Source organism: Harpegnathos saltator, unplaced genomic scaffold (assembly GCF_003227715.2).
Source record: "Harpegnathos saltator strain DR-91 unplaced genomic scaffold, Hsal_v8.6 scaffold650, whole genome shotgun sequence".
Lineage (NCBI taxonomy): Eukaryota > Metazoa > Arthropoda > Insecta > Hymenoptera > Formicidae > Harpegnathos > Harpegnathos saltator.
In genome coordinates, this window is record NW_020230483.1 from 37,914 (window position 1) to 49,323 (window position 11,410).

The 11,410-nt window shown below is 40.0% G+C and overlaps 2 protein-coding genes across 6 annotated transcripts in view; one reads left to right on the forward strand and one right to left on the reverse strand.

The window, feature by feature from the left end:
- Positions 1 to 7,684, forward strand: part of LOC105187410 (solute carrier family 2, facilitated glucose transporter member 3) — a 9,485-nt gene extending 1,801 nt beyond the window's left edge. The window contains exons 1-9 of one of the 4 annotated variants that reach the window (XM_025304795.1): positions 477 to 643; positions 796 to 866; positions 3,037 to 3,174; positions 3,929 to 4,066; positions 4,140 to 4,413; positions 6,020 to 6,310; positions 6,384 to 6,790; positions 6,873 to 7,147; positions 7,222 to 7,684. In XM_025304795.1, coding sequence (XP_025160580.1) covers positions 4,049 to 4,066; positions 4,140 to 4,413; positions 6,020 to 6,310; positions 6,384 to 6,790; positions 6,873 to 7,147; positions 7,222 to 7,324 — 1,368 coding nt within the window. In that variant the 5' untranslated portion in view covers positions 477 to 643; positions 796 to 866; positions 3,037 to 3,174; positions 3,929 to 4,048 and the 3' untranslated portion in view covers positions 7,325 to 7,684. The other 3 variants (XM_011148189.3, XM_011148188.3, XM_025304794.1) reach the window with 3 other exon arrangements.
- A 28-nt stretch (positions 7,685 to 7,712) lies between these two features.
- LOC105187409 (solute carrier family 25 member 35) lies at positions 7,713 to 11,271 on the reverse strand. 2 transcript variants are annotated; one of them, XM_011148185.3, is made up of 5 exons: positions 11,065 to 11,271; positions 9,851 to 10,232; positions 8,853 to 9,071; positions 8,680 to 8,794; positions 7,713 to 8,063 (listed from the first exon to the last, which is right to left on the reverse strand). In XM_011148185.3, exons 1-5 carry the CDS (start codon positions 11,097 to 11,099, stop codon positions 7,861 to 7,863), a joined length of 954 nt encoding a protein of 317 aa, XP_011146487.1. In that variant the 5' UTR covers positions 11,100 to 11,271; the 3' UTR covers positions 7,713 to 7,860. The 2 variants fall into 2 exon arrangements, with proteins under 2 accessions (XP_011146487.1, XP_011146489.1); XM_011148187.3 differs by having other exon boundaries at positions 10,783 to 11,115.
- Between the last annotated feature and the right edge of the window lie 139 nt (positions 11,272 to 11,410).

Genomic DNA, 11,410 nt, shown 5'->3' on the forward strand with positions numbered 1-11,410 from the left:
GCTCAATTTACGACACCGTGTATGATTATAATTCTCGACTTCACATACACTTAATACATACCGTTCCTCGCGTTTTGTACTTGATGAGACGTGAAGGTGTGAAGAAAAATAGAAATAAAAAAATACATTTAGACATTTATAATAAAAATCGCCTAGACGTGATCTTCGTTGCGCATATTTGCGCACGCAATTTTGCGCGCACCGTCATGAAGTTCGCGGCACAAGAAATTGGATTGGGGCTGAGTCCCGATATTCACTGCCATTACTGAAAATATATACTTTATGTCACATATATTATAGATTTTCAGTATTGGCAGTGAATATCGGAACGCGGGCTTACGCCTGAGTGTAAGCAGCATGCATTGCGGATATCTAACCTTACCTCGCCGTACAGTACACTGTGCCATTTTACTCGCAAAGTGCTGCTCTCGGTTGTTCGCGACATATACACGATATGACCATAATAGGTAAAGGAATATATTCCTTCGACCACATTTTATTATACTTTCCATAGGAAGAAAAAAGATTCGTGAATATTGTACTCGGATATTGGAAGGAAAGGAAAGAAAACAGTGAAATGAAGGAAAGACTCACCGAGCTTCCAGTGTTCTCTGTGTGCACGTTCGATTCACGTCGCAAAAACGTAAATCGAATTCAATTGTCTTTGTTTATCGTTCGCGAACTACTCGCTATATTAAACATTAAATCGAATGCCGCTATTATTGTACTATACAAGCACATGTTTTCGATCGCGAAAGGTACTTGAAATTGGTTAATTTTGCGTTATATTTACAGAAACTGACGTTTCCACGCTGTGCCTCGACGTGACAAAAGTGAAATCCTCGAGTGAAGGATCGCGAAAAACCGTAAGTTCTGTCCTCTTGTTGTATTCTTTATCTACATACTTAGAAAGAAAAAACAGTAATACTACAGTAGCTACGTCACTGCTTATGTCAAATGCATACAGTACATGTTTGGTTTTACGATGGGTGTGTTATAAAAAAATGCAGTATTGCATAAAGTAAGAGTATAACGCATATGTGAAGAAATAGCCATGTGTTTTGCAAAATTTATAATATTAATAATAATTCATTAATAATAAAGCTACTTGTATGATCTTTCCTATTTTATATTACGTAGCAATCTGTAAACAATGAGTTATGATCATTAATGTCAATATGGCAGTATCATCAGATCTAATGAAGAAACATAATGTATATATCTAGTGTACAATATGATTATATCGACAATTATTCCACTTAACTCTGAGTTTGCTAATTTAGTCAAAGCAATGCATATCTCAATTGTCATGTCATACCATTTCCACTTTTTCCACAAAAAATTTATTTTCTTTCTAATCTGCAATTATCTTCCAGTTAAAACCATAACATTGATTCGACGTTAAAATGGTTAATAAACCATTGAATCAACGTTAATTCAACCCTTGTTGAATCAATGTTGTGGTTCTGACTGGGTCTGTAACACAGTGTCTGTGAAGTTAGCACAACGTTTTGCAAATTTATAATTTATTAAAAGTTTATAAATAAACATTGTTCCAGTAGCACTTTTTATTGTTCTGTTGTTCTTCAAAAAATGAAACAATGTTCTGTATGTATAATAAACAAAAAAACGAAAATTAAGATATGTTGTTCCAGCATGACACTCCTTCCTCTGAAGTACAAGAAGATGATAAATATTGTGACATCTGACGATTGTTCTAGCTAGTTCTGTACAAGTTTAATGTAAATATAGCATTTCAGAGCAAGATTCCAAAAATTGGCCAGGAAATCGAGAATTACAAAATTTGGGAGCGACAAATTATTACACTTCTTAATTTCCGGTTTCTTGGTCAATTTTTGGAATTTTGCTCTGAAATGTTATATTTACACTAAACTTGCATAAAACTAGCTAGAACAATCATTAGATGTCACAATATTTATCGTTTTCTTGTACTTCAGAGGAAGGGGTGTCATGTTGGAACGACAAATTAGCACATTTCTTAATTTTCGATTTTTTGGTCAATTTTTAGAATTTTGCTCTGAAATGTTATATTTACATTAAACTTGCATAGAACTAGCTAAAACAATCGTCAGATGTCACAATATTTATCATCTTCTTGTACTTCAGAGGAAGGAGTTAGCACAACACATTTTAACTTTCGATTTTTAGCATTATATATGCAGAACATTTTTTCACTTTTTGAAAAACAATAGAACAATGAAAAGTGCTTCTGAAATAATGGTTATTTTTTATCAATTTGCAAAACGTGTTGACTTTACAGGCATTGTAACACATTGATATCAGAGATAATAATTCTGCTATTTTCCTTATAGATACTTGACTTATTTTTAATTTAATATTATAATCTTAGTAATGCTTTTCCATTTTTAATTATATATTTATAATTATTGCATAATTATATATTTATAATTTATGCATTAAGTAATTTAATATTTGTCATTCAACATCAAAATTTGTTGATTAATTCAAGATTTATTTATGAATTTGAAATATTTAGTTCATTTACTTCATTTAATTTAACAAATAAACAAGGCTGTGCAAGCTATAACAAGTTTTACTAAATAATTGAGATATGCTATCTATGTATCTCTTTATGATAAAATCAAGATATATGATAAATAAAATATGACAGAAGTACTGCCTAAGGAAAATGCTGAGATTAAAGTATTAAATTTTGCTAATAAATTATTGTTTTGCTACGTATAACGTTTTGCTCGTAGTATAACATTTACAGTTATTTGTATTAATGCATGGTACCTTGAATTAAATAAATATTTGCGTATATTTATTTATAGGATTATTATTTAAGACCAAAGGATACATCTTGAGATAATGGAGATATAATTATGTTCTAATCATCAAATTAATTCTCAGCTGAAAAAGATATGTGTGTATGTGTATATGCGTATGAGACAATGTATAAATGTGAATCAAATATGATTTTTGAGACAAATTGTCGAGACTATACCTGTCTTATATAAATTCATGATAATGCATGGTTGGCTATCTGAACAGTTTACAGGTATATCCATGGTGTGTGGTTTTATTGAGTATTGTTCCATCATTCCGTCCTGGCTTTTTCATGTTATCACTGATTGGTCTACGAGGGTGCAACACACTTCATATTGCTTACGATGCTTAATTATATGAGCGGTATGGTCTTCTGATTTTACATATCATAATTTTTTTAAGAGATTGGTGAAGCTGTATCTAAAAATGAATCGGATATCCGCTTATTTGCGAAGATATTACATAAATCATATATTATCGTGATTGTTTGATCCCTTTTTCTACCTTATTTGATACCCTTCTACCTTTTCTACCCTTATTTGATTCAAAAATCACAGAAGAAAGGAAAATGACGATTTTTAAAAATGTTTTTAATGTTTTTAACGTTGTGAACGTAGAATAAGTATATTGTAACTGCTGTTTTGCTTATTCAGTAATACTGGTAATTACGTATGATATCGCAGTATATTCAATTTTTATTAGTCATCATGCAAAACGGATGATATCAGAGGATATTATTAAGTAATTGGGTCATGATATGAAATTAACAGAACTCATCTTCATACATCACCATAAAAAGATTCGTGTCAACAGATGCTGCAAGTAACGTTTATCCATAGATTGTGTTGATATAATTTATATTTACACTGAGTATTTGTCTCTCGTGATTGTACTGCTAATTAGAAAACGATCAGCAACAAGTACCGACAGTGTTAATTTCTAAGTTGTATATTATTTGCAAGAATTATATTTTACAAAGAACTACGAGAGTTCTGAATTTCTGTTACGCAGAATAAATGTTTATTATGCGAACCGTTCTTCACCTTTCATTTAAAAGGGACAAAATATCACAGTCCATCTTGTGCAGGATATTAATCTGACACGATTTTCTTTATAGGAAACACGCAACAATATCATATACGATGCCGCGCCCGGTGGGTGGACTCCGTTGTTGGTACTGGCTGGTGCCACTTGTTGTTTGGGGTCAGCATTACCAGCAGGATATAACATAGGTGTCATGAACAATCCTGCCGAAGTTCGTAGGCCAATTTACGATTCAGTCCAGTATAATGCCGTCTGAAAGTTTATGCTACATGTTCGACTTGCAGCTGATAAAATCATTCTGCAATGAGAGTGTCAAAGAAAGATTGGACATACAAATGTCCGAATACCAGCTCAAAGTACTATGGTCTGCTATAGTATCAATCTTTCTTATCGGAGGAGTGACTGGATCCTTAGCGGCCAGTTGGTTGAGTGACAGGTTCGGGCGGAAGGCTGCGATAGGTGTTGGAAATATCAGCGGAATTTTGGGAGGTGTTCTACTCTTTCTCGTACCAATCGTAAACTCAATCGAGCTTTTCTTAATCGGCCGAATCGTCGTCGGTAAGTCACGAATCTTTGGTGACCTTTAAACTATTTAGCTGTTGATATTTTAAGTATCCGAATTAGTGCCACAGCTAACGTTTCGTGAACATTCCAGTTCATATCTTCAGAAAGAGGAAGATTTATTCGTTTCTTGACATTTCAATTTCAAGATTTTTTTTTCAAGACATTTCTCTTCCCGAAAGTGAATTAAGATGTTCATGAAATGTTGAAAACAAATCCACAACGAACACAAATCCAGAAATCAGATCAAGCATGTTTAAATTGTATTTTCTTAATCAATGTCCGATCAATGTATTAGGTGAGTGCAAAAGTTCGTGCGGAGTTTGTGAGTAAAAGTCACACAGTGATTAGGCAAACAAAAATCTTTATTCAATCAATGATATATTCTCCATCGTTTTCTATAATCTTTTCCCAATGTTCTGGCAGCATACGGATGCCTCGATCATAAAAACTGCGCGGTTTAGATTCGAAGAACGAAGAGACACCGTTTTTTAAGGCCTCCAAAGAGTCAAAGTTTTTTCCATTTAAATAATTTTGCAATGACCGGAACAAGTGATAATCAGATGGTGCGATATCAGGAGAATACGGTAGATGCGTTAAGACATCCCATTTCAGGCTCTTCAGTTTGCGCAGCGTCTTTTTCGAAACGTGTGGTCTGGCGTTGTCGTGATGAAAGACGACTCCCTTGCGATTTGACAAAATCGGACGTTTTTCTTTTATTTCTCAATTCAGATTGGTTAATTGGCGACAGTACTTGTCCGAATCAATCGTTTCGCCAGCGGGGAGAAGCTCGAAATAGATTATGCCCTTGCAATCCCACCAAACAGAGAGTATCACCCTCATCGGGTGCAAACTGGCCTTTGGCATTGCGTCACCATGCTCACCTGATTGTTTCCATGTCCGTTTGCGCTGAACATTGTTGTAGAGGACCCATTTCTCATCGCCCGTCACTAGTCGATCCAAAAACGACACGTTATTGAGCCGCCCGAGTAAAGAAACGGCTGCAGAAATTCGCTTGATTTTGTTCTTCTCGGTCAGCAAATGGGGCACCCATATATCGAGCTTCAAATCGAATCCCATCTTTTTTAAACGCCGAAAAGCGGTTGATCGGTCAACGTTTAGTGCTGTAGCAACTTCTTCTGTTGAAATTCGCGGATTATTGAGCACTAAAGTACGCAAAACATCGTCATCAATGTCAGAAGGTCGACCAGAGCGTGGCTCGTCTTCAAGGTTAAATTCTCCGCGCCGAAATTTAGCAAACCATTTTTCCACAGTTCGTTTAGCTGGTGCTTCATCCTGATAAACATCCTGAATGTTTTTTACGGCTGCGGCAACGTTTATTCCCTTCCGAAACTCGTAAAGCATAACATGCCGTAAATGCACCTTATCGATACTCATTTTTAAAGTGATATTTCTCGAAGCAGTTTGTATGAAAACAAATGATTTTTTTTTTAATAACAGCTGAAGACGTCACCTTTCCAACGTTATATAATATGTAGATGGAAGTATTAATGACAACACTTTACGACGCTTATAACTCCATCTATTGAAACTCCGCACGAACTTTTGCACTCACCCAATAACATCACGATTACACCGGTAGGACTTTCCGGCGGTCTCGCTACCAGTCTGCTACCGATGTACCTAACGGAGATAGCTCCTTTGAAGTTACGAGGCGCTGTTGGAGTTCTGTGTCAATTAGGAATCACGTGTGGTGTATTGATGGGCCAAGTCGCAGGGCTCGACAATGTCTTAGGTACTCTCGAGTTCTGGCACATCATGTTAGCGTCGTTCGTGCCGCTGTGTGCCGCTGCGTTGTTCTTACTCATCACTTTGCCGGAAAGTCCAAAGTACCTGTACGTAATCAAAGGACAACAAGGAAAGGCTCTTAAAGGTGCGTACAACGACTCTACGTGTGCAATCATCCATTCATACGTAATGTAAGACAATTTCTGACAATTTTCCAGAGCTCAGTCGTTTACGCAACATGGACGTAATGCTCCTGCAAAACGAGATTACCGATCTGCAGAAGGAACTGCAAATGAAATCAATTACCGAGATCTGGAGCATGAAGCGTGTATTGAGCGATCCGGCTTTGAGACTGCCATTGTTTCTAGTGTGCCTCAATCAATTCGGCCAACAACTCAGTGGAATCAATGCGGTTTTCTATTATTCCAATCCGATATTTCGAGCAGCCGGAATTGGACACACCGAAGCGGAATACGCGACTCTGGGTACGGGCGTAGCCAACATCGTGATGGCGATCGTATCTGTACCAGTGATGTTGTTTTTTAGCAGACGGAAAGTACTAATACTGAGCGGTGTTCTGTCCTCAATATGCCTTATCGTCTTATGTATTTCTATCCTCTTGATCGTAAGTACATTAACTAATCTCGCGAATAAACTCTCGATGAAATAAGCCACCATGTGAGACCGATCGGTGCTTCTCTTTGCAGGAAGCGTCACCGTCGGTCATGTCGGCAATTTGCATTGCCGCGGTCTTAGCGTACGTCGTATTTTACGGTATCGGCCTCGGCCCGATACCGTATTTCATCGGCTCCGAATTATTCGACATAGGTGCCCGACCGATCGCCATGTCGTTGGGCAGCGTGTCCAATTGGGGTGGAAATTTTATCGTGGGGATGATGTTCCCGGTCATAGAAGCTGAAATAGGCTCGCTTACCTTCCTGATCTTCGCCTTGTTCACGCTGCTAATGGTGTTGGTTAACAAGTACGTAGTTACGATGTGCGTTGTAACACATACATTACGTTACATTCATGATTTACAAGAGATTATTTATACAGGGTGTATCTGCCCGAAACACAAGGACGAAGCACGGCGGATATAGCAGCGACCATGACGCGAGGCTTCAAATCGAGACCAAACGCAACGTCTGGTTCGTCTTAACGTTTATCATAAGGCATAAATTAAATGCTTTTTTATACAGCTTTTTAACGAGATACAAATTGTCGGTGGCACGCGACGTACTGATGTTATCGCGCATAGTTGCTCATGGTTTATTCTGTAAATAATTCGCGTAGCAATGCTAACTTATTCGAGCGACGACCGCGCGAGTGATTTTCTACACCCGAGTATTTGTACAGATTTGTACGTTCCGCTGCACTGAGAATTTTATCATTGTTGGATATACAAAATGACATCGTGGCATACACGTAAGAGAATAAGTAGAGTACGCGGTTAGGATTTCTACATTTATATCTTTCGATGTACGTCCATATCTCCTATATAAATTTCCTATATATCGTAGCGATATGTCAAACAATTTCACTGCCGATATATGACATCAATTTTATTCAAACGGATTTGCAATACTTAATGCTAGCAATCCTGTCTTACAAAACTCTCTTATCTTCACTGCGCGTGTATGTGTGTGCGTGTATATCTAGCTAGTAAATATAGGATTTATACAAATTCCACTAGCATCAGTCGATTTGTATTCTGAGCTTGCGGTACAATTGATCTAGTTGCTCGTAAAACACCAAGCATAAAACCGTATGCGGCGCTATTCGCATCCATGTAGGGAACGTTCCTTTGTACAAGCCGGTGAAACCCTCCGTGCGGAATATTTTCACAAATGCGTCCACGAGTCCGTTGTACAGGGTACCTTTTCCGGCCGCGTCTGTCTCTGTATTTGCACATCAAAACCCAGTTAGCTGATTCATCTTAGTTAGAGATAACAACGGATTAGCATTAAACACGTTTCGTACGGGGGGGGGACTCTTCTTGATAAAATTTATCGATCAGCGATACACACGGACTTTTTACTTTTGAGAGCTGGCTATCCCTTTCTCTCTTTGTCTCCCGTGCACTAACCGGATGTTTCATTCGTTATATTCGAGCAGTCTTGTGACTCGTCTTCTATTGAAGGCATATTTATAGGCGGGCACACGAGGACCGTATTTATAGTCGTGCACACACCACATCGTATTTATAGTTGCGCATACTAGGTTAATATGATATCGTTATCGTATATAAGAGAGCGCGATGCGCGAGATAAATCTCGATGTATTTTGCGTATCGGCAAGCTCGCTCATCCCGCTCTACGACCCGTCGAGTATTCGTGCAATTCGACGCGAGTATATTTGCACTCCGAGATTCTCTCGGAGTGCGCGAGGTAGTGGTTGCCGATCGAAGCTAGCTATTGGACGCAAAATCGCGCGACCTTCGGTATATTCACGCGCTCGATTTAGAAACGCTGGCCTCTCTTCGCGCGCATGCATTTCCGCCATCGTGCTACTCACGTTGATTATACAGCCGCGTCGCCAGGACGTCGAACGGCTGCATAGTGACTGCCACGCAACTGCCTCCGATCGCGGAGGCCAAAAAGGTCAACAGTATCGGCCGGTCTGGAAATATCTGAGAGAAATTAAAGACGCTCCGCCACGATCCGCGTTGTGCCGTTTGAGTTACTTACATTTAACGAGCGCAGCCAGTCCGATGCTAGTCCGAAGGTGGTCAGCTGCGTCGCCGAGCCAACGAACACGCGCGGCAAGTTCGCGTTCCATCCCCGGTAGAGAGCTGCGACGCCGCCCTCCTTCCACAGCGACTTGAACGCGTCCCATGAGCCCGAGTGGTCATGTTGGTAGCCCACGGCGATGGATTTCGCGGACTGTGCTTGCAGCTGCGTCTTGACCTGCGGGCAGTGAGCATCGCGATGATTCCTTGAAAATTCGAGCCCTGTCGAAGATATCAAATCGCATGCGCACGCGATATCCTCGTCCCTTGTAGACAAAGATATTTATATCTTATATCCTATATCTTTGTAAAATGAATATTCAGTCAGCGATAAAAGCGACGTGCGACTTCGCACGTCTTCTTCGCACAGAGAAGAGTACCATCCTACTGCTGAAATGGTTCTTCAGTTTATTTTCCTCTAGTAATGAAGTGATGGTTATCATCTCAACGAAGAATATTCTTTTGATAACAATCTTGAATTATATCCGTAAGAAATTTGAGAAAAAAAACGCAGCGTTATATATATTGAAGAAAGAGTTCTTTCTCTTCTCAAGAATATCAGAAAATTTATATACTACATAAGAAAAATAAACTGAATTTTTTTTATTTTAATGTAATATTCTTGATTGAAGCACTAAACTCACTACGAGATCCAAAATGTATCGCAAGTAAATTTGACGATTCTGACGAACTTAGGACTATATAATGCACATGTTCACTCGACTTACTCGACTCGCCGACGAAAAATCTGCAGCGTCGTCTAACGTCGTATTTTTGTATCAAACGAACGAACAATCGATATCATTCTTTGCGCCTCAAGTCGAGATCGATGAGCACATTCTCTACGAGCGTTGTCGAGGAGGGTCACGGACGTATTTTTAATTGAATAATGAAAGAACTAGGATAGGAGAGACCGCTCGAAGGGATAATTGGAGGAGAGAAGATGATAATAATTACCAAGTAAAACGGGCTACCAAGAACGGCACCGACGCAGCCGGCGGTGCCGGACACCAATGTGGTCCTCAGCACGTCGGTGTTGCCCTGTTTATCGACGATCAGCTCGTACCTTTGCGCGGATTTGTACGCGCCCAAGCGAATACCGTTGAGTACCACTTGGAAGGCCAAGGCGGGCACGAGTCCGGCCTGTAGGGCGAGCACGCCCTCATGCTTGGCTATGAGATACGCAGCGTGTAAAGTATTTTTGTATATCTTCTTGTACGCCCCCCGCGCCTCCAGTTCACCTTGCAATTGCAATCGTACCTTCACGACGTCCACGGGATTCGTGAAGAATCCGGCACCTACCGCCGCTAGTGCGCCGATCGCGAATTCCACGCCCAGCCTGAGAAACAAACAGAGTTTACGCAAAGGGTTTAGCGGTGAAACAAATTCCCGGGTGAGAACCCGGGAATTGTTCTCAAGATAGCGATACGATCGAGAAATTGCGAATAATTGAATCCCGGGTTAACTTCGTTTCAAGTCACTTTGTCTTCTCCGCTAATCTATAGATACGTTGACGTTGCGGTAAAACAATTGCCGCAATCCGTGCGAGCTGTGGAAATAGAGAAAAAAAACACAAAAAAATAATACATTCCTTAGATTCGTCAAGTAACTGTAAGTCATACATATATCGCGGATCTCATTAAGCAACGATACACATTTCGATAAATTCATAATCTTGCGTTATAACGTGTTATAACGCATCGATAAACGTCACGAATTCATAACAGGCTCCACAATGAAACGCGCATCGATTGTCTCTTATCATATTCGTTCTCTCGAAGCGAGCGACCTATCGATCAGCGCGAATGTGTTCACAACTTCACAAACTGAATTCCTTTCCGACTTGCTTATTTCTCCCACGGAATTGACATATACACATATAGATATACATATATATAGATCTGTTTCTCGTTCCGTTTTCGTTTATTAATAAGCACGATCGTAAAAAGAGCACTGTGACACTCGTATCTTCCGAGCACGAGTGACTCCGGCCGGCCGGTCGTTACATAATCGTCAAAATCACGCGCCGTCGTGCTAGCTTTTGAAACAAGTTAAACGAAAAATAATCGGATTGTCGGTGATATCGTGCGCGCAAAACAGTGAATAGACACCGCGCGCTGTTGCGCCCGACGCGACGATGGAGAACGAGCGCGGGGCGAACTTGCTCTCACGTTTTGTCGATGACCGCGTTCGACTCCCTGCTCATTTCCCAAGAGGAGGAACCAAGCGACAGAGAGAAAGAGAAAGAGAGGGTAAGAAGGAGGGAGGAAACGCCGAGTTTTCACACTACTAATCCCGGAGATCCGGAGAGCGACGCGCAGTTTATATTAGACGCAGCGCCAACGTCACGCGTGCCGCATTGCTGAGTACTGATCGCGTGTCGACGTTTCACCGTTATCCTGTATCATCGATGTTTACACATGGATATCTAGCATATGCAATACAGTGACGCATGCTGACACGGTGTGAAATCTTTTCCTAGGGCCCCTGGCCCCGAGCTTAGTCATCATGCCTGAG

Bases quoted from the DNA above. Each gene is read 5' to 3' on its own strand.
- LOC105187409 (XM_011148185.3), bottom strand. From the start codon at position 11,099: ATGAGCAGGGAGTCGAACGCGGTCATCGACAAAAC. The intron at 10,233-11,064 runs GTGAGAGCAAGT...TTTGTTTCTCAG, and splicing joins AACGCGGTCATCGACAAAAC to GCTGGGCGTGGAATTCGCGA. The intron at 9,072-9,850 runs GTAATTATTATC...CACTGCCCGCAG, and splicing joins TTGGTAGCCCGTTTTACTTG to GTCAAGACGCAGCTGCAAGC.